General features: G+C 39.5%; 1 protein-coding gene and 1 pseudogene across 1 annotated transcript; one reads left to right on the plus strand and one right to left on the minus strand.

Annotated features, from left to right (window-relative positions):
- Window positions 1-136: 136 nt before the first annotated feature.
- LOC121952523 (clathrin interactor 1-like) lies at window positions 137-14,646 on the minus strand. Its single transcript, XM_042499268.1, has 12 exons — window positions 14,456-14,646; window positions 9,044-9,148; window positions 7,509-7,605; window positions 6,586-6,694; window positions 5,769-5,972; window positions 4,708-4,876; window positions 3,589-3,805; window positions 3,415-3,496; window positions 3,195-3,272; window positions 2,298-2,620; window positions 1,972-2,155; window positions 137-823 (listed from the first exon to the last, which is right to left on the minus strand). The coding sequence occupies exons 1-12, from the start codon at window positions 14,494-14,496 to the stop codon at window positions 438-440; spliced, it is 1,995 nt and encodes a 664-aa protein (XP_042355202.1). The 5' UTR covers window positions 14,497-14,646; the 3' UTR covers window positions 137-437.
- A 2,975-nt stretch (window positions 14,647-17,621) lies between these two features.
- LOC121952222 lies at window positions 17,622-23,254 on the plus strand (annotated as a pseudogene).
- The last annotated feature ends 94 nt before the right edge of the window (window positions 23,255-23,348 follow it).

A 23,348-nucleotide genomic window follows, 5' to 3' on the forward strand; every position in this document is an offset into this window, starting at 1 on the left:
ATTGCCATTTTCATTACAGTTAACCCTACTGATTGAATTCTCCTTGCAGCAGCTACAGAGAAACAAACTTTTTGCAGTGTTTTTTGTAATGAAGGGGGATATACTGTCATTCATATAAAACATGTAAAGAGAATCCTTTCCTCACAGGAACGTAATGACTAGAGGCTGTGGGTGGACACCTTCCCTGCTCTTCGGGAGTCATCTGTGTGACATAATTTCACATGTAAAATGATCACTGGGTAAGGGGCACCAGTGGGCGCTCTCTCCAACCTCCCGCGAGATCTGGGATGGTGAACAATCACTGGTGCCAACTTGCCAAAGACAGAGGAAGCAGAGAGAGAAACATGCAAGGTTGTCTTCAAGTACAGCAGTCCTTCTGTGGTTCACACTCTCATCACGTCAGACATGCACACTCACTCACACTCATTTGCACTCCTTCATTTCCCAAAACTGCCAAAGTTAGCAAAGGCATCCTGTTTGGGTGGGACCATGGCTGGGGTGATGGAGTGCGCTAGGCCCATCCCTACTCCTGGCACTCCCATGCCGGCCATACTGCCCATCATCACTGGAGCGGCCATGCCCATATTCATGCTCATGTTCATTCCCATCATGCCTTGGTTTACAGGAATTCCCCCCATCCCCATGGTACCCGTGGTCATTGAAGGGGGCATACTCGATGCCAAGGAGGCAGGCATGCCAGTTGCCATAGATGCAGGCATGCCCATCGTCATGGCGTTGGCTGGTGGTCTAATGGGTGTCACGTGGGGCGGGGAGCTGAGGTTCAGTCCGCCGAAGTTCTGGGCCAGCAGGTTGGGAGGCACTCCTGCACGGATACATATCAGCAGGCAGGAGTTAGTCCGATCTGTTTTACCACTTGGGTTATAAACATATATTCAAAATGTTAACTATATTGACCTGTCCAAGTCACTCAGTAATAATAACAAGAATACTGACTAAATAATCCAAAATAATAATTATCAAATAATTAATACATGACCTGGATAAGCAGCAGAAAACACATTACTGAATGGATGTACCAAATGAAAAATAACTTTTATATTTAAAGGAGAAAAGCAAAGTGGACCATCGCACTCTGTAGAACTTAACTGTGACTTTATTCAGAGTGCTGAATAAAATCACAGTGAAGTTCTTCAGTGTGCGATGGTCGACTTTGTTTTTATCTTTAAATGTTCCTGCTACCAACCAGCACCTGACGATTACACTGGCTGTGCATGGGGAGTTTTGTTGCTTGTTAATTTAAGGTTTGCATATTTTACATAAAGTCACAGGTCTGGAACAATTGTACTGGGAAATTTCCAGACAGTTTTTGCTAAAATCACATGACTTTAATAAAATTTTAAGGCCCCGACACATAAAGCTGATGGTTGTCCGTCAGTCAATGTTGGGCCATCTGTGAACATCCCTGGCCCTCACTGCTGCACTGTTGGCTCTCACCGACGCTGATCAGCTTTTTTTCTGCCGATTCAGGATGTTTAATTAGCAACAGCAGTGACAACGGCAGAGGCAACGGCAGTGACAACTGCAGCGGCAACGGCAGCAGAAGCGGCAGCAACGGCAGAGGAAACAGCAGCGGCAGCGGTAATAGCAATGACAGCAGCAGCGTCTGTCAGTGAATGAAATCACTCTGACTGTTCAGCTCAACGCGTGAGAAGAGTAATGGAAGTGAGGAAAGTAAACGAAGGGCTAAAGTCAAGAGAGAGTGAGATCAACAAACTTCTCATATAAGGGAAGATTGTTTTTCTTTAGCAGAAACATTTCCTGATGGTTTGTATTGTTCATTGGCACATGCTGAATATGTTTTGCTCTTTTAACATTGGATTGTGTTGTTAATGTGTTAACTGGCTAACTAGCGTTGCGACGGTCCTCTGGTTTTCCTTTTTAGATGAGGTTTACATATCTTTAACATCCACATGCTGTATAAATACACACAGAAAATGAATCACAGTGTACCTTGTTGCTGGATGATATTGTTAAGTGTGGGCGGTGTCTTAGCGGGGTTGAGGCCTGCTGATAGGAAGTCCAGGCTGATGTTGACGGAGGGGTCAGACCAGGTCGACCCTAACGACCCTGGACCTCCAACACCGACCTTCTGCTGTTGTCCTATGGGCTGCTGAGATGTCATGCCTCCCAAGCTCTAAAATATATTACAAATATTTCAAAACAGAATAATTCTCTTCTGACACTTACAGAAAAAATGTATCTATATCAACAATATTCTCAAATTTTCTTACAGTTTGAGACAAACTGAACTTTCCTGTGAAGTGTACTGTACCTACCTGTTGAGAGCGAGAGAGGGGCATGGTTGGCATACCAACTGATGCTCCTGGAGTCACCCCTCCCAGAGAGAAAGTCATGCTCTGAGAGGCACTCAGTGTTGTATGTGGACTGGTTAGCTGATGATTAACTCCACCCATCAGGTCAAAGAGCTCGGCAGAAGGTGGGGCGGAGGCAGGATTAGAGGCTGGGGCTGTGGGAGACTGGACACTGCCAAAAAGGTCCGTGACGGACTGGGAGGGACCAGAGCTAGAAGAAGCCGGTGGATTGGCCGAGAAAGCGTTCCAGTCTCCAAATTCTCCATTTCCATTGGATGATGCAGCAGCTGGCAGATAGATGATATATGTTGATGTTAATTCTTTTTGGATTTTGGCAGAAACTGCCCTTTACTGTGTCCTACATTTACACTCATTCATAACAACCCATTATCAAAAATCTGAATACAATACATCTGAATATAATGTGGGGTTTTTTTTGCATAACATTATGACGTCAATGTGAAGTTGACCTTTAACCTTTTGGATATAGAATGCCATCACTTTATCATTTTATCCTATTAGACATTTGTGTGAAATGTGGTCATAATTAGCATACGGAGTGTTGAGTTATGGCCAAAAACATGTTTTGTGCGGTCTTTTGACAGTGACTTTTACCTTTGACCACCAAATTCTAATCAGGTCATTCCGAGTCCAAGTGATGTTTGTGTCAAATTTGAAGAAATTCCCTCTGAGTGTTTTTGCATTCACAAGAATGGTACAGGTGGACTGATGGAAGGATGGACAGATGGTCGGAAAAACCAAAAAACATAATGCCTCCCGCCACAGCTATTGCCAAATTAATGTGTGAAAGTGACCTAACATTACTGCAGGCAAAGCTGAGAGCAACAAGAACAAGTTTACCAGTGGAGGCTGGGAGGCTGGCAGAGGCTGCAGGAGAGGAGAAATCAGCAAAGCCACCAATGAGGTCTGAACTGCCACCTGGATGGGAGAGCATACACGTATTTATACAAAAAAAAAATGACTGAAAAATACAGCAAAGAGTGACACAATTTCTAGTACACCACATTTTACAACCACTGTCATTTCCTCCTCAACTTTGTGTGTAAAACTTTATATTTACCTGTTGCAGTGCTCTGATTTGATAAAGGGTCAATGACTAGCAGGTCAGCTAGACCGCTACTGGAGGACTGCCTGACTGTTGACTGAAGACAGAGGTAGAAAGACACGGTGATGAAACATGTACTATAGAGAATATATTGCACATTTGTAAAAGCATGAGAGTTTGTGTGAGAACCTTCTCCTCTGGGCTCTTGTCTCCAGTGTAGTGGGCTGCAGCGCCCAGGTCCAGAGTCTTGCTGCTTGTTGCTCCGCTGCGTTTCCGCGTGGTGGTGGTCGTAGTTTCTGTTGCTTGCGTGATCTGGATGCTTTTCGTTGTGACAGTTTCTTCCTCGTCTTTGAACTCAAGGGTTTCCTGCCTACCGTTCCTCGATGCTCGGTCCTCCTCGTTGTCACTGTGGCAACCAGACACGAAGGACGCATGAGAAACGGCACACAGAAGATTTTGCTAAGGAACATTCTGTTACTTTGTAGTTATTGTACATCTGTGTGACTGGTTATGTGATGGATATGTGAATCGAAGACAAGATGGTTTGAAGATCTGAAACATATGGCAAGAAGATGAACAGCAATCTGATGTGCAACAGCTGGGTGGCTCTGTGCATTATAAAAAGGCCCAACAGTGCATGTTTCTCTTGAGGAGGCTGGAAGGTTTTAACGTCAGACAGGACATTTTAACAGCAGTATGCCGGTCACATTGACTCAGTCCTCACATTTAATATTGCATCCTGGTAAAACTTCCTCAAAAAAGCAAGAAAAAACTCACCAGATTCATCAAACATGCAGCCAAGATTACCAGCATTAATCAAACCGAGCTCTCAGAACTTAACAGTCAGGCGGTAAAAAGAAAAGCAGGTTGCATCACTGAGGACCCTCCACAGCTACTCCCTTCAACCAGCTGTTATAGAGATCCCCTGGCCAAAAGGATAACTTACAAAAACTCTTTTATTCCACCTGCAATATACTTTTTAAACAAGACAAAACAGTCACTACTTTTTAATGTAGGTTTACACAAGTTTTATTAATCTATGGAACTGTTTTGTGATTTTATGTGAGTCTCATGAGTGTGAATGTTTTTTTTTTCATGCTGTTTTAGCTCCTAACCGAGGTGATTTTCTGTCACAATATGATTGACAATAAAGTTTTTCATATCTTGATTCTTCGATATTTGCAATAACAACACCACTATGCACAACCAAGGAATCGCGTAGTGACTCAGAACTTGTTCAAAGATTTGTTCAAAGGTTTCAGAAATGTACACATACTGTGCATGGACGTTGTCAGTGTGTACGTTTACCTGATTCTGTCGGGTGAGTCGTCTCGTTCTTTCTTTCTGAACTTGTTGAGTGTGTCATCTATGGTGCTGCCTATCTTGTCACTGATCTCTCCGAGCTTCTCGCTGAAAGGGAAAGCTCCTCTGCTCTTATCCCAGTCCTCATCCCACTTACTCCGATCCAACTCATTAGCTGGAGGGAAGAACAAAGAAAAGGGCGGGGAAGGAGACTTTGTAATCATTCCCAGTTTCATAGCCATCCACCAAAGGACATATACAGTCTCTGTCTTGTAAAAACAAATTCAGCTCTACAATCATGTGTAACCATTTCTGATTAATAATATATATAATGCACTAAAAGAAATAATAAAATCAGAGCTGCTGCAGAGTGTTATTTTTTTGATTAACTGTTTGATGTATATAATGTCTTGTTCAATTAACAAAATTGAAAAAAAAATTATACAACATATCAAAAATCCTCACACTGTAGAAGCTGAAACTGGTAACTGTTGCATTTTTGATCAAATGTTTCAAATGATAAAATCTGTTAATTTTCTGTTGATCGACTAATCAATTCATCTACTAATGGTTCATTAATAAATAATATCCTCTTATCAAAAAAGAACTTGTTAAAAGCACAAAATAAAAATATCTTAGTAATTTTTTAAAACATTTTCTGTATTGATTTGGTAACTTCAACTTGCTAGTAGTGTGTTTATACATAATGCGAGGCGAGCGTTTGACACTGCAGTTACATACTATGCATGGACGCAAGTAAAAGCAAATGATGCCAACCTGCAAATTCTGCGTATTTGCAGTAATAATATGACACTGTGTCGAAAACACCTATCAGCATTCAGGTCTGGTAAGGATTCTCCTGACATTACCGAGAATCAGAAGTGGAGGACAAAGTTATTGTCGCTGTCTGTGCGCACCTGGAGCTCTACCACTCAAAGTCAGTATTGTACAGAGAGAGAACAAAAACGGGCTCAAGGAAACATTAGTGAAAAAATAGTAAACATTTATTTGTGACGTGTAAGCTATATTGTTGATTTGCTAGGTGAGAGATATAGTGAATCACTTACAGTTCTTAATGCTTCCTCCTCCTCCTCCTCCACCTCCTCCTCCTCCTACTCCTCCCATACTATCAGAGGAGACTCCAATGTACTTGTCTTTGTTCTTCTTTGCTTTCTTCCTCTCCTCTCTTAGTCTGTCATCGTCCTGGATGAACTCCACCATCTCCTTCACCTTCTGACGCACATTGATGCCCTGATCCTTACCATTCTCATCTGGACAGACACAAACACAGGAAACTAAAAATTGAGGACTTCGGCCAAACTGATGTGATATTTGATGTGGATAGTAATTTTGGTTACCCCACCTTTGTCAATGGTAAGGTGGCCTAAAAATTAAATGTCAGATATTCTGTTTAATTTAAGACATTCAGGGTCCCCAGAGGGTCAATCCTTATGATTTTTTCCCCATCAATTTCCTTAAATTTAGTTTCCCGAAGCCTCATTAAAAAGGTTATTCTTTCCAGTGCAAAGATTTAATAAATGATATCATACCAGTTCTCTGTGGATGGGGCATCTGGCTGAAGCCATTATCTTGTAACTGCTTTTTCCAGCAGCTAAACTCAGTACTCCAAATAAGTACTTTGTTTTAATATTTGTGGATGTTGAAAGTAAGCAACCAAAAAGGAGCACATCCCACTTAAATGTAATTGTATCCCCAAATGTAGTCACTAATTCCAATCATATCCTATGCCAAAAAGCATTTACTTTTGAGCAGGTCCGGTGATGAGACCTCTGAGCAGGTGTGATCAAAAATCTACAAAGACTCTTCCTGCCAAATGCCCTCCAAACAGTCAAGGATGTAGCTGATTTTGATTTAGAGACTCACCAATGAAGTGGTAGTTTTCTAGAGATCGCAGGTCGTAGATATGTTCTCTGGCACTGGTGACGACTCTTTCAGACCCATTCCTAATCAAATAGGCCAGCAGCAGTAAAGCCTGGCAGAGGGAGATATAGAGAGATATTAAGAGATGGAGTGAGAGACACGATAAGAGAGTTAACTATGGGGCGATATAGCCTCAATGACGCAGTGAGAAATAATCTCTCCTAAAAACATGATTTAAAGTCAGTTCTGCTTTACTCAACCATCCCCTCTCTTGAACTCAGCTTAATTGCTCTCTTAAAAATCCAAACTCTTTTATATTTCCTGGACTCATTATTTATAATCTTTGCATATTAGTGATATGATTATGGTGGCAAGGCACAAGTATCTAGTTGAGACTGTAAATATAATACATATAGAGAACCCCAATAATGAGTCCTAAAACCTGGAAATCAGTTAACATTTCAACACCTCTGGTTCCCTCATGTCAAAGTCAATGTTTTTGTTTTTTTTTTAGTTTTTTTTTGTTAGAAGCCTTAAATAAGGTCTGTGGTTATTATAAGCTTCAGAGACTTTGACCTTTTGTTCTAAGACATAAAATACATCTGTTAATACCCCACTGTGAACTTTGAAGCTTTTATGTTTCCTAAAAAAGGCAGTTGATAACAAGTGGCTAAATGAGACTACAGAGCATCATCACACCGAACTGCGCTGAACATGGGTTTACAGCCTCGCTGTGGTGGTGACGAGCCCGTAGTGTAATTAATTTTTTAGCTTTGCATTCAGGCTTTAAAAATCCTAAAAGTGGTGTTCATTTGTAGAGATCATCTTGCTTTACAAAATGTGTAAGAATCATAAATGTTTGTTTACTGCTGAGCTCATTTTCTGCAATGATCCAAAATCCCATGGGCTTTTTGTTGTTATCATACCTTGTAGACTCGTCTCCAGTTCTTCTTGTTGTCCTTCAGCATCCTGGTCCACAGCATGTTCATCACCTCTGGAAACTGCTCATACATAAAAGTAGATCTACACTCACAAACGCACACACACAAACACAAACAAAGATATCATTGTGCTGGGAAAACTGAATGCAGAAAAGCCATAGCAGAATCAGGTCTTGTGACCAGAACCTGTGAAGAATTACACTCAGACCCTGTTCACAAAGGACATGTATAACCTTGGGAATTTTTAATAATTGAGGAGGTCATCTGTAATATTACTCCTGTGCAAATCTGCCATGTCTGTAATCTGTCAAGTAAAAATTTGACCATAAATTACCTACCACATTTTGCCAAACATAGAGGTCATGTGATATTATCAGTCCGTGCGAATCAGCACGGGGCCACATCTCTGATTTGGGGTTGTATTTAGGTTTTCTGTTTTCTCAAGATAAAATCTCAAGCTAAAATCCATCAGAAGAGTGAAATTTTGAAAGATGATGAGATGAATAACGTGTGACATTGGGCATCATCCAAGAAACTACATATGAACAAATTTTCTCGTATTTGTGCATGTATCCACGATTTGTGCTTAGTTTGTTAGTACCCATTGATTTTGGGGATTCACCGGTGTTTTCTTATTTTTTCTCCTCTCTTAGATGGAAGCAAATTTAGGACTGGTTGAGAGCACTTTTACCAAAATAAGAGAAAAACATCTCGGTTTCACAAGCCACAGATTTCTGCCCAGCACAAGGAAAAATAAGTTTTACATTTAAGGAACATTTTTTAAAAATGCATGAATATAATTTAATCAAATTTATATGATGTTTTAGAGTAATCTGATTATTAAGTTTCAGGGCTGAGAAAATACGACTATACTTGGTGCATTGATTTCAATTACTGTAATTTTAGTTACTGTGTGTCCCTCTGCTGACCAGTGCTCCAGTGCTGGAGTTGTCACTAAGTACATTTACTAAAGCACAGTACTTAAGTACAAATCTCAGGAACTTTTACTTTACTTGAGTATTTCAATCTCATGCCACTTTTGTTTGACAACATAAAAAATATTAACCTTTTGGGGCTCCATAGCTCTGTTTGTTTTACCCACATTTTTAAGAAAAAAGGAGGTTAATGACACTGTACATCACAACTAGAGGTACCGTGTAATGTGTCTGTGTTTTGTGGAGTAGAATTAAAAATGACTTTGTTTATCATACCATAATATTGGTAATTGTGAGTAAAATACAGACTTCGCTTATCTCTGCAAATGCACTGCCGGAACACAGACGTGGGGAGGATGGGCGCAATTTCTGAGTCACAAGCGATCCTCAGGTGATACTAGTCCTTCCAAATAAGGCTTTAGTTGCCATTTTAACAGAACTCTCATTTCTCCTTAATAAAACATCTTTTGTGAATGTGTGTGAAATGAACCAACACCTGCTACATCAGGTATAATGTACATGTATTTGTGTGCACATTCAGTAGCTGTGTGTGTGTGTGTGTGTGTGTGTGTGTGTTAGACATACTTGGCTATTTCTCCCATCAGTTGTCCGGAGGGTCCCCAGGGGTCGTCATTGGTGGCCTCTCTCACCTTGGACTCGATCTCTGAGTAGTTCATCACCACATTGGTGCTGTTGACACAAACATATATTCTCATAAATATATTAAAAATATTTCAAACATGGAAAAGTGAAAACCCTGTGGCTTTACTTTCTTGTCTTTCAGTTTATCTACTGTGAACGAGGCGCTTGTTATTGTCGCTCTTTCAGTCAGTCAGCCTTGCTGGTTATCAGCATATATTCTGTGCAGATTCCCTTCACACTCCACTCGTCACATTTCCAGAGGTCAGACAGCAGAAACACAATCATAAACACACATGCTGACTTATTTACAAAGAAGAACACACACAAATACAACTTTTAAATGACAAACAATCCCTCTGGCTAGCAGAGCATTATTTTTGTATCCTTCTTCAAACACACACACTCTACACATCACAGATGTCTACCTACTGCTACACACAGCAACACCTCACTCATGCGGCACAAACACACCACAGACTCGAGCTGAGCATAACTGTGGAAAAAAGGATTACAACACACAATGAAATCAGGTAAGACAAGGAGAATCTCAGTTTACTGAATAATGAATGACAGCTTTCTAAAAGCCTCCTGACCGCTGCACTTCAGAGGACAGACGTACACAAGCATAGCGTGAAGGAAAATATTCAGCTGTTCATACACAAAGGGAGATTAGTCAGTGTGCAAAAAGTGCATTGAGTGGGGAGTGTATATCCCTTTGTGTGTGTAAAGCGAGAGAGGTAAACGCAGCCAAACCTCCCAATAAGCAATGTCTGCTGCTGCCTGCCCACTTTGTTTTAGTGTGCTCACCAGCTGCTGTGTTTGTGCTCCTGAGTGTGTGTGTTGCGGTTGCGTGCCTCTGTGCACCAGTGAACTTGCACTTAGAGTTCACATCCATGTCCGCGAAAACATGGACACTTCACACACATCATCCCTCTGGCAGCACAGAAGATCTGTACAAGTGCACACCCAAGGATCTTGAGTATGGCCAAAAACATACTTATGAGATCATTGTGACCTTGACCTTTGACCACCATATTTGAATTACTTCATTCTCGAATCCAGGTGGACGTTTAGTGCCAAATTTGAGGGACCTCCTTTGAGGTCATCTACAGGTATTGCACTCATGAAAATGGGATGGATGCAAGGTCACAGTGACCTTGACCTTTGACTTTAGATTACCAAATTCTAATCAGCTCATCACTGAGTCCAAATGAACATTTGTGGCAAATCTGAAGAAATTCCCTCAGGGCACTCTTGAGATACTGCATTTACAAGAATGTGCCGGACAGCTGGACAGATGGCTGGACAACCCGAAAAATAATGCTTCCGGCCTTGGCTATCATCCGCACGGAGGCCTAAAAACACAGCAGAAGCACAACATGAAACACACCTTTCACATTCCTCAGCTTATCTAATGCTCCTGCTCCGTCAGCTTGTCATTCCTCCATCCTTTTCCACCTGGCCTTTTTTTTTAAATTCAGTCTTCACTTCATTTTTGATCCTGTTTTATCTCCTTACTTCTCCCGGTCTCCCATCCTATCATTAATCCTTTATTCCACAGCACCTTTCCTCTCCATCTCTTTCTCCTCTGAGCTCTGCCACCCTTCCAGCTAAAGGAAAATAAGAGGCGTCTGTGCATCACAGAAGCTGCCTTTGACTGTGTTATTATCAGCAGATGAGACAGACACAGACAGCGAGAGCTCCATAATAGCGTGACTCTTAATCTGCAGGAAAAGCAAGGCCGCCGCTGCCAACTCTGTTGAGGTAGATCAATAATAGAGTGTATTCATCATGCCCAGCCAGGCACAACCAACAGCTGATGGGAGCTGGTGTCTATTACTCCATCTGAAGCTCTGTGGAGCGCTCCGTCTGTCTGTGCTTCTACACTGTACCATTTCCACTTCTTATCTCCTTTCGGTGTTCCCATAACTCATCTTTCCTTTGTGCAACTTTCCTCTACTGACTTAATTTTTTTATCTTATCACATTTGCTATATGATTGGTCCTTTAAAGGGCTGAGGCAACCGGAGAATGTAGGGTCTCAAACTGTGAGCCGTCAATGTGAAATATGACATTTTCATGTCAGCATTCTTACTGTGACTTTTGCTCTTGCAATGCTTTTTGTTTATAGGATTGAAAATGTGGTAAATAAAGATGTGATTTGGAAAATGAAAAACTGCAAAACTGTACCCTAACTGTCACTGGGCAGTGTGTTTTTCTTTTCAGGGTTTCAGTGTTGTTTGGGTACAGTTAGTGCAGCACAGTATGAACGTAAATACAACACCCACACAGTATGTATTTTATATTAGCTTGTATTTAAACCTTGTTTGCTGGGTTGCAATCAAAATGCAAGTTCACTTAACAACGCACATGGAGCTTTAACCTTCAAGTCTTAAACACCTACCTCATTAACAGAGTAAAAGATAAGGATAGCTGAAAGTAACGAGAAAATAACAAGCAAAGAACACAACACTGTGAAACAAAATGAGACGGTGAGTAGGTGGTATGTTTTGACTTACACACCCTGGCCACTTCATCAGGTACAACCTATACAATATAATGCAATGCAGTAAAACAGCTCTGCTACTTCTACCTTTATGAAGCTCATAATAATAAGTTTTAAGTCTTGCCGAGAGGTTTTAATTCAATGTTTAATACCGAGGTTGCTGTTAGTGGTGGTCATACTGGATTGCATTGTATTGAAATGTGTTTCTATAATATTCTTACCTCTTCGTGTTTGTAAATAGGGTGGGCATGACATTAGAAACTTCTCTCAATGTAATGCAGTCCAGTTCAAACCCCAATAATAAACAAATAGTTGAATATATGCCTTTCTGACAGTGTCAATCAAAACTGGACATTATTATAATTGTTTGCTTGTTTGTTTATTAAGATCCCCATTAGCTTTTAAACAGCAGCTACTCTTCCTGGGGTCTCCATTAGTTTTACTTGTACAGGTAGGTTGAGCGTTTGTATTAAATTGGATTAGATTTCATGGGTGTACCTAATAAAGTGACCACTGAGTGTATAATGCAGGGTACATTTTTTTTTAATGGGGTTTTGGTTTATCATCATTACTGTGATAACAGGTATCTATACGCCATTGAATTTATCTTCTTCTTTTTTAAATAATAAATTAATGTCCTATAATGTTAAGGAAGTGAAATTTAAAGAATTGATACTGAACTAAAAAAAAGCACAAACAACAACCACAACACAAAAAACAGTTGATGGAGGCTCTTCAAAGAGTGTAACTAATGTGATATTAAACTAACCACACTTTGCTCTGGTGTAAGAATGAGCACATGAAAAAGGGTGATGCACTTATTTGGCCAAGGCACCAGATCATATATCATAAATATGTAGATAAATAAATAATACAATACAAACTACTTGTTGTACTACTGTGTTTAAGTTGTTGTCCAGCCCTGTTGTTCTTTTTGTTGTTGGCTGTCTGTCTTTTTCTGTGTAAGTGCACTGAGAGCAATGAAAAACCAGATTCAAATTCCTAGTATTTGCAAAAACCAATATCAGAAAAACTGATTTAGATTATTGTTCCTTTATAAAATATTTGACAGTTTTCATTAGGGATCGATTATTTTGAGCACGCACCCTGCCCGATCCTTCTTTCACCCCCTCACACAAGTGTTGTAAACGGAGAGCACCATTTACGGCAGATATTCAGATTTTATTGTAATATAAAATATTGCTACCCCAATAAATAGAATCTGATCTTTTTTCATCTGCTACACAATTTAAAGCGGAATCTAAATTTTTCTTGTTCATTAGTAAAACAAGTTTCACTATACTCCTGTAATAAGCAGAATTGTGACCAATTTTTAGTCGTTGTGACTGGGAATGTTAAAGTTCAGCGATCAAAATACTTTAAAGTGCAACTGTGATTATATTATTCATTTATAATGTTCTGTACCTTTACAACAATGCTACACTAAGTGTATTTGAGAGCAATTCTTAAGACATATTTCAGTTTATTTACTTTGTTATTTTGTTGAAAATTTTTGCTCAATGTGAAATTGTGATAAGAGCCATATCGAATATTTTTGTTAACCTTATTTTGTTTTGTTTTTTAAAAGAAAAGAAAATCTTAGGAACAGTTTTGATGCAGACATTTCTTCCTTGTATTGTATTGCATTACATTAAACTGTCCAGCATATACACTGGATTGATTTCAATAATTTACTTGAAGTACTTGAAGTTTGCATTGTGCAGCTGCATTATCCAGATAAATACAAGTGGCACATAGGGACTCGGTATTGGCAGATAATATCAAATTACTAGGATCAAAATACTTGATTGTGACACCCCTAGTTCCCATTGTAAAGTTACTTGAGAACTTTATTTAATTTGTAGCTGCCACAAAGCTAGATCTTTGGATAGTGGTCCTTATCAAACATTGTTTACGTGGGTTATTAAATAGGGTATATTGTAGAAAATATGTTTCGTTATCTAAAGTAACTAAAAGCATCATCGCATGTTCCACTTCTGTGTGTCCGGGTTTTACACAGCAAAGTCATTCATATAACTAAGCGTGTCTCTTGGATCAGACAGGACAGGAGGCTGATGTTCTATATATATTATACTGAACATTATACTCCCAACAACAGATGTCTCAACGACACATCCCAAAGAAGCATGCTTAACGTAGTGCTCAGACAAACACGATGTAGTATACTGCAACGCCAACATTAGCTACAACAGCATGATCTGTTTGGCTAACAAGCTTTGTTGTCCAACTGTGCGGAACCATGGGGGCATGGGCCTCGTTGAGACATGGTTGGTCGCTAATTGGCAGGGCAAAATACAATTATCCGGCCACTTAGTTTACTATCATCAATGTACAGCTTTCTAATCGGAGTATAGTATCAGGTGGATGCATGGTGGAGCTGGCGTGCATCAGCAGGGTGGGACAGGGCGTAATTCTGCAGCAGCACCAACAGAAACAGTACACAGAGCCGACCTGGGTTTAGCACGGCTAGCGGAATTAGCTAACTGGGTAGCTTTCGCTGTGGATCGGAAATACATGAATTTGCAATGTGTAATGTTGAATTTCTCTTGGCCTATATGAGCAAGTGTTGAAAAATGTGCACTGGGACAAGCCATTGTAAAACACACATCTCTATTTGTGCCACAAGGTTGAAGATTGGCAGCTAGCCAGCTAGTCGGAGCTAACAGCTGAGGGGCTATCGCCGTGACGTCACGGGCCGTACCCTCTTCTCTGTCAGCGGTAAAAGCTGCTGATGCTGCCCGGCTAAACCCGCCCGGCTAGCCGGTTAGCTTAGCAGCCACTCAGCGGTTAAGCTAGTGCAAACAGCTCCACCTGCTCCTCGGTACTCACGCTTTGTCCACCAGCTCTCTGACTTTCCACATATTCAGCATCTCCGCACGGAACTGCGGGCTCGCCGCCTCGATACTGCGTCGCCCCCGTGTCTCTACGCCCCACAAGACAGAGGAGGTATCCGGTTACCGACGACAGTCCCCCCCCCAACTCCTGGATCAGCTCCCGGAGTACAGCGGCCGCTGCGGTTAACGGATCGGCCCCAGTTGCTACGGAAACGCCGTTCTCCGTCTACGTCACAGAAGCGTCGAGATGTTCCCTCGCTCGCGGACTGTATCATAAGCGTGTTTATTGACAAAGCTCAAATAATAATGCAAGATCTAATGGGGCAGTCAAGATTATACAGTTGAAACTTTGTTGATTTCTGTAGGATGGTTGTTTTGTTCAAAACAGCCCCAGGTGCTGGCAGTGCTTTGCTCAAGGACACTTTAGCAGGGAGGATTTTGGTCACACGTGGTTGTACAAGCAGTGTTCGTCTTCATGATGCTCTATAACAGATGTAGCTGATAGGAGTTTTCCCCCCCTTTCTGGCTTAAAAAAATGACAAATTTAAGGACATTGTTGCCTTGCCTTCAAAAAAAAAAGTATATAATAATGAATATTAATGATGATAATAATAACAATAATAAACTTGCTTCACAACACAAAACCATACAATATAAGAAAACAAGGTAAAACAACATCATCTGCAGAAAATGAAATTAAAATATAATATATGCACATCCATATATGTATACATATCAATACATATATATGCACGCACACACACGTAGACATGCAAATGCATACACATACACATACATACCTACATTCATCCAATGTAACATACATATGCACACAGATTAATACACATACGTACTTAGGTACATGCAAGCACATACATATACACAATTACATACATTTTAAACAGCATTATACAAATGCCAGTCTGTACAGGTGGGTTTTTAAAAGCTTTTAAAACTGAGGAACTGATTCGGTATTTAATGGGAAGATGTTCCACCGTTTGGGGGCTACAATGGTAAAAGCATGATCCCCTTTTGTTTAAGCCTGGGTCATGGTAAAAAAAAACACTTTGCTTATGTGTAACTTTAAAATTATAAAATGTAAGGGACTGTTTGTTATTTATAAGAGGAGATGGGGTGGTGCCAAAAAGATTGAGGCATGACAAATACTTTTTAAGCACTTGGGGGGCACTTTTTAAATATTGGCTTAGAGGAGAGGCATACAAGCTTAAATCACTATATTTTGTATAAATTTTACAGCGAATTAAAAAAAAAAACAGAGTTCTTTCCTTAAAATCACCAAAAAATACAGGATTTATAATAACCAGAATGCTTAAAAACAGAAATAACTGTTGGATTTTCACATTGCTGATGGTCCTTGAGCGCATAATGTGGCTGTTGTGTGTTTTGTGCTGACTTCTGCATTGCACACAAAAAAAAGACAGAAAATAGGCTGAAGAAGGAGGAGAGAGAAGAGGGACATTTCACACAGCAGGGGAATACTGTCCTCCAGTGATAACACATTGATACTGCATCAAAGTGTGTTTACAGAGCCTGGAGCAGTTTGACTTTTCAGTGAGAAGATGGGCTTGAAGATATATGTCTTTGACTCAGAAATCAAGTTAAGATTGTCAAGATCAACTTTTATTCATCCTGTTATATTCCTCTATATATTCAATTAAATGCCCATGCTGCAAAACATCCACACATATACCAAGGCTGCTTAGTCCTCTAATTTTCTTATTCTAACAATAGAATATACTTTCCCACATGTAGATCTACATCAAAATACACATAATTGATAATTAAGGTGGATACATGATGTGGCCATGGTTATTTGTACAATAACTAAATCCTGTCAGGGATTATTGGGGGTTTGTGTGACGAATTATGAAGGTATTAGTTTTGAGTCAGTGAGATTCCACTGAGTTATGAACATATAAATTTCTCCCGATGCTGTATGTGTGCACATTTATTATTTATTTGGCTGCAATTGTACAATGTGCTAAAGAGCCATCGCAGTTTGTATCAAATCGACACCACACTTACAAGAATTGTTTACTGGTAAAATAAACGTTAATCTTGGTTTCTAACGGAATATTTGTTTTTCGGTCTTCAGACTATGAGTAGTAATTGTATTAAAGAGATGTACATATTAATGCTTCCATCGTTATAATCCATAAATCTATAAACACATATGATTCTGACATGGGCCATTCTGCATAATGAATGCATTTATTCTTGGAAGTTTTAAGTGTATTTTGATGCTATTCAAGTACTTTTGCTTAAGTAAAAATTTAAATGCAGGACTTTTACCAATCACGGAATATGCCTACATTGTGTTGTTACTTTAGTAAAATATCATTTATATTGCACTACTGTTCAGGACCAGCGGGACTGTGTGTTTAAGAAACACAGTAAAAGCTTTGGAAATACAAACTATCTGTATAATTCAAAAACTGTCAGGATCACAACTCATCTTGCCAGCCCTTATAACTGCGTGTGATAGTGACATAAAGACCCCCACTGGGCCATGCATCAGCATAAAGATGTTTTTATTTGATGACAAGTTTGTTTCTGTGAGAATGTGCAGCTGATCAGATGCATGGGTCTGAAATGACATTTTTTCCTTTGTAACATGAATCCTAATCAAAGCTTATATGGTGGCATATCAGAATAATGTGTGAAGTTGATGATTAATCACATAAAGTCATAGTGATCTGACCGTTTGTTAGTCAAGACAAGACAAGACAAGATAATCCTTTAGTAGTCCCACAGCAGGGAAATGTGCATCATAACAGCAGCACAGGGATAGTGCAAACAAGAAGTATCAGTGAAAAGAAAAAAAACACAAAGCAGTATATGAGAATGCATCTGTAAAAAAAAAAAAAAAAAAAGTAAAAAATACTGAGCAATATAAAAAATTCTCACATACTGCTTTGTATAATAAATAGAGAGGCTAAAATTATTGGTGGACAATAAAATTCATGACACATCTTTGATGAATCATGCTTAAGGATATATCTATAATGTCCCTACATCACCTCTGAACAGACAGAACGATGCTGAAACGGGCCTTAATATCAGAGATTGTATTTCCCATTTTTGCTGAGCAACAGTTTTGTGTGAAAGGAAATAAAAGCCTGTCTCATATAGATGCCTGTCCCAAATATAAACCTGCTGAGGTCAGTGATTTAAGCAATAATAGCCCCGGCTATTAATTAAAGTTTCACGGTATTTCAGAATTCAATGTCATGTTGCAAAAATTAAAACCTATATGTGGAGTGCTTCTTTTGTTCTTAATGTATGTTTTGAGGGTTTTCCTGTCTTGTAATTATTCATTAGTGTCTTCAGCATCTCATCACTTAAATCTGTCAGGCTGAGTGTGTTTCTCGGCTCATCCTCTCTGTCGACCACAGCTTGTATTATTAATAAGTTGGCTCAGCTATTTAGGTCCCCAATCTGGTCTAGAATAAAGTAGAATGACTGAACAGAATAAAGACACATTTCTGATGAAGTGACGGTCGGCAAAACGTCAGCATCTGCACCTTTGTATGATCTGTTTCTTTCATGCTTCTTTTTGTGGGAGTGTATCCTCAGTCTCATTGAAGGTTTGGAGATGTTTTATTCTATTAAAACTGTATTATTTGTAAATTTGGGAGTTATATTTGTCGATTTGTTGTGTGTTTTCTGATAATTACCCTGGTCTTCATTATGCTGGTTCTTTAAATATCTTTCAAGCATTATAACAAATGTCAGTATAGCGAGAAAAACAAATAACCAGCTCGTGCTGTTTTCTGTTTGTTTGTTTTTTGGGTTTTTTTGCATCTGCCCTGAAACTGTGTTAGCCATAATGACCTCTTTCCTTCTCAGTGAGGTTCTACATTCAAGTTTTCTGGTAAAACTGTGTTACTTTTAAATTTACCTTTTCTACCTCACTAAGAAAAAAAAGCAATGCATTTTTTCTCTTTGCATTTTTTATTTACTTGAGGCTTAACAATTTGTGGTCAAGTATTCCTACACACTGAGCTGACTGAATAAAAAGCTGAAAAATATCCTTCATCCTGTGATTTTTCTTCGTTTTAAGACGGTTACCTTCTGCCTCTGTCTTTATTCACTCTAGAGTGATAACCAGGTTGCCATGGTGATCCTCCTGCAGCATAGCAACAACCTCAGCACGGCCATAGCTCAGTGTCGGACCCCGCTGCCGCCGGCGCGCTGAGCCGGGCGGGTCACACCGCGGCGGCCGTTGTCCTCGGGTTCATCCTGGTGCTGGGTTTTCTCGGTAACTTCCTCGTGCTGTTGGTGTTCTCGCGCTTTCCCGGGCTGGTGACCCCAGTGAACCTGCTGCTGATCAACATCAGCGTCAGCGACATGCTGGTCTGCATCTTCGGGACTCCCCTCAGCTTCGCGGCCAGTGTGCGCGGCAGGTGGCTGACCGGGTCCTACGGGTGCCGGTGGTACGGTTTTCTCCAACGCGTTTTTTCGGTGAGTGATCGCATTGAAACTCCTGTACGCAATTTAACCCTTTTGAAACCTGAGGCAAAAACATGGGGAGAAGGCATAAGCAACAGAAGAAGAAATGACCCAAAAATTGGCAAGACATTAGTAAAAAAGTACAAGACCCCCCCCCCCCCCCCAAAAAATTTTTATATAACAATTCTGTTACTATATTTTTTTAAAGTAGGTCCATGTAATTCTGACCACTAAAAAAGAAATAACACAATTTTAAATATAAAAACATGATAACCATAAATATAGTTTTCAGGACATTTTCCCCTATTTTTTTTTTTTAAAATCATTTTCGAATAATCCTCCCCTCGCTCTAAGCTAATTTTCTTGTCACCTTTGCTAATTTCTTGCAAGTTGTGGGACTTTTTTGCTAAATTGTTTTTTGCTTTTATCACCATGTTTTCAAAATAGAAAAAGAATCAGCTCAGGTTAAAAAATAACTTCTTAAAGGCGTCTGAGCAGCACAAGAACACTGATGTAGATTCAGTTTTGAAAGGGTTAATTGGCAGTTTAATCTATAACAATGCATCAGATGAACTGGTTGATCATGCATTTTGGATGTCATACCTTAATCTGCAAAGCAAATGATAACTACAGATGTTGGGTGAATGCAGTGGAGTGAAAAGTAAATGTTTAGTGGTTTTTGTTCACTAACGGTCTAATAACTGAAGAGTTTCTCTGATGTTTGGATCAGTATGAGCTCTAACTGCTTTCTTATGATGTCTGTCTCTCTCCCTCTCTGTCAGGTATGGTGTCCCTTGTGTCCCTCTCTCTGCTGTCCTTAGAGCGATACACTGTGGTGCTCAGCAGTATACACAGTCAGACTCCTCTCAGTACCGCAGGGCCAGACTCGCTGTTGCGGCCTCATGGTTCTACTCGCTGGTCTGGACTCTGCCGCCTCTGCTGGGCTGGAGCAGGTCTGTGCTGCCCAAACATTAACCCATCCCTTCACTCACTAGATCATTCATTCAGTCTGATTATGCTAAAAATTGCTGGTGCTGGTTTATTCACCTAACGCCTTGAAACTTGAGCATATTGGCTTGATTTCTTTCAAAAACATGGGAAGAAGGCATTAAACAACAATAGAAGAAATGACCCCAAAATTGGCAATATATTTTTGTAAAAAGTACAAGAAAATTACCCGAAAATTAGAAAAAAAAAGCCAAGTGCTTAAAATGTAAAATAATAAATAACATATTTTTTTTAACATGAATTGTGATAATTATGAATATATTTTTTTCCTACACATTTTTCTTTTACTTTGAAAAAGTAATTTTCTAAATCTACTATTCATGGAAAATTTCTTACCAAGTTGGTCATTGATGTTTTCCCATGTTTTCAACAAAACTGCACCAATTTGTCCAGGCTTCAAAGGTTTAAATACTTGTTGAAGGCACCTGAAAGGACAAGAAAAGAAAAGGGATGTCATTCCAGGGTTCATAGGGTCAATAAAAAACTGAATTAAGGAGTGACTCTAAAAGAAAAGAACTTAAAAAAGGCACAAATTTTGGTCAACTTCACAACAGGTTACTGTGACTTCCTGAATTAAAATGTTTGTTTTACAGTTTAATGAAAATGATAATCAGTAATGCCTCTAAAAAATAAACTTTTTCACACTTTTAAAGTAAAATATCGGGCTATTATTTATTGATAAACCATATCATATGCATGTCTCAAATAAGACAAAATGAAATCAAAAATGAAGAAAGGGGCTCTCCACACACTAAATATCAGTTGTGGGCGATCTCGAAATATTAAGTATTTATTTAAATATTTAATTTCATCTTGTCCTTTCTTCATTTGTGTTTTTTTTTTTTTTTTTTTTTTGCATTTCCTGAGTTTGACAACCAGCAGACTGACATTTCTCGTTGAAGATGAAATAGCATGTTGAAGAGATGTCTGCCTTCCTTTCCTGAGCTCTATGAATAAATAAACTTCGACAAATGAATAAAAGAAAAGTAGTTCGTCCCACTTTGTAGTTCCAAACAGAGATATTAAACACATCATACCATAGAAACTTCATACCGTTAAATATAAAACCTCTGACATCAGAGCCTATGTTGTGTGTTATGGGGCAGCTATGGGCCGGAGGGTCCCGGCACCACCTGCTCCGTGCAGTGGCACCAGCGCTCGACCACGGCTCGCTCCTACATCAGCTGTTTGTTCATCTTCTGCCTGCTGCTGCCGCTGCTGCTCATGTTCTTCTGCTACGGGAGGATCCTGCTGGCTGTGCGAGCGGTGGCAAGACAGGTGAAGGAGCAGAATGACCTTTGACCCCTCTATGATACGTGTGATGACATTATGCATCTATCAGTCTCTGTAAAAGCCGTGTGTGTGTGTGTGTGTGTCAAGGTCACCAGGATGAGCCAGTCCTCAGCTGAGCAGAGGGAAGGCCGTGTCCTACTTATGGTGGTCTCCATGGTGACGGGCTACCTATTGTGCTGGATGCCATACGGCGTTGTGGCTATGCTCGCCTCCTTTGGACGGCCTGGCATGGTGCCGCCTGCCGCCAGTTTGATTCCATCCCTGCTGGCAAAGACTAGCACCGTCCTCAACCCTGTTATTTATGTACTGCTCAACAACCAGGTATCAACAATGCAACAACGTCATCTCCCTCATTCTTCTCTCTGAGGTTTGCTTTTATTCAAAACAAAACAAAACTAAAGGCGCGTGTGTGCATCTACAAAAGAAGCTAGGCCTTCATTAAAGTATAGGTTCACACTTTATCACTGAAACGGTGTTTTAACCTCATTGTTACATTGATATATCCCAAAAAGTCTGCTGCACCACAGCCTCTTTGCTGTTTCATGTGCTTATTTTATATTTTGCAACACAACTGAGCTTAAATTTAAGTATGTTTATCATTTTTAATCAAATATAATGAAACAGTGACATGCCACAAGCCTTGTTAAAAGTATGGAAGCCCGTTCCTGCCAATGTGATAAAATAAAAAGGTTATAATTAGAAACTTTGTCAAAATACTGACTCACTTATCACAAAATAATGACTAAACATCTTCATACATAGTATCTCAAAATAAAGAGAAAGTTTCTTGAAAGATTGACTTTGTATCCCAAAATAAGGAGAAACCATACTTAATTATTATTTTTAAGAAAATTTGTCATTATAATCACTTATAGGATTGTTATTAATCACGTTGGTAGAAATGGGCTTCCATACTAAAGACTACTGTCTTAGCATCACACTGCTATAATAACTTTGGACCAATGGTTGACAGTTTAAAAAGAAAAAGGATCAACTGTTGCACCAGAACAAAGTATATTGTATTTTTTTAATTCCATAAAGCGTATTTGGTCGACTTACAACTAGGGATGTGCAAAATTTGATAACTAGGTGAATAAACGTTGCTACTCTTGCTGTTCAGTGCCAGAAATACTAGTTGATTAAACAGTTTATTAAAATTGTCATGGTAAAATGATTCAGTTTATAAGTATATAAATTTTGGCTCATCAAGTTTATTTTACTATTCCTAAAAAAAGAAGAGTAGAGATTTTCTGCATCAAAATGTATCATTTTTAAGTGATTTTTAAGTGACCGTCAGTGAAATTAGTTATTCATCCCCGCTTACAACAACCTGACAGGCTCATCAGTCTCATCAACACTTAATGACATTACTGTCATTATTTTTGGCTTGGCAAATCTAAATCCAACCTATAAAACTAATCAACAAACAGCACATTTTGCCTAACTGACTACCTTTCAGTGTGTACATCCCATCTAATGTAGCTGAGGAGGAGAAATTTCCCACCTGAAGTTAGTTCCTGTGAAATGAAAATGGAATCTGACCTTGTCCTCACATTTGCTTGTCTCTCAGTTCTCCAGGTGTTTCCTGTACATGATCAGGTGCAGCTCTGAAGCCCCGCCCACACCTGTTCGCCACACTTTGCCCAGCAGCAGGGGTGTGTGGCATCACACTCCCGACCTGCCAACAGAGGAACAAAACACATCCAGAGGCCAGCAGGTAGAGCGGCCCGCTCCGGTGCTGGTGGCTCATTACACAACATAGAGGTCAATTATCCATTATCAATGAATGCAAAGACATTATTCCACCTTTATTTCCAATTTATTTTAGATCTTTTTAAATAAGAAATAAAATAAAATGCAAAATGTTGCAGGAATTGATTTTACTCGCCTCTTTTAGAACTATAATTGAATCTATATATTTTGTGTTAGGGTTTTTTTTTTATCTGTGAATTACATCAAAGTCAAAACAAGATGGACAAGTTTGACGACATGTGACTTCATACAAACTACTCGTGTCGTCTTTACACCACTAGGGGGCGTTGTGGCTCAGCTGATGTACAGTAGTGTATCTGAGACCTAAATGAACAAAATCCATAAAAAACATTGTACAGTGA

Source organism: Plectropomus leopardus, chromosome 13 (assembly GCF_008729295.1).
Source record: "Plectropomus leopardus isolate mb chromosome 13, YSFRI_Pleo_2.0, whole genome shotgun sequence".
NCBI lineage: Eukaryota > Metazoa > Chordata > Actinopteri > Perciformes > Serranidae > Plectropomus > Plectropomus leopardus.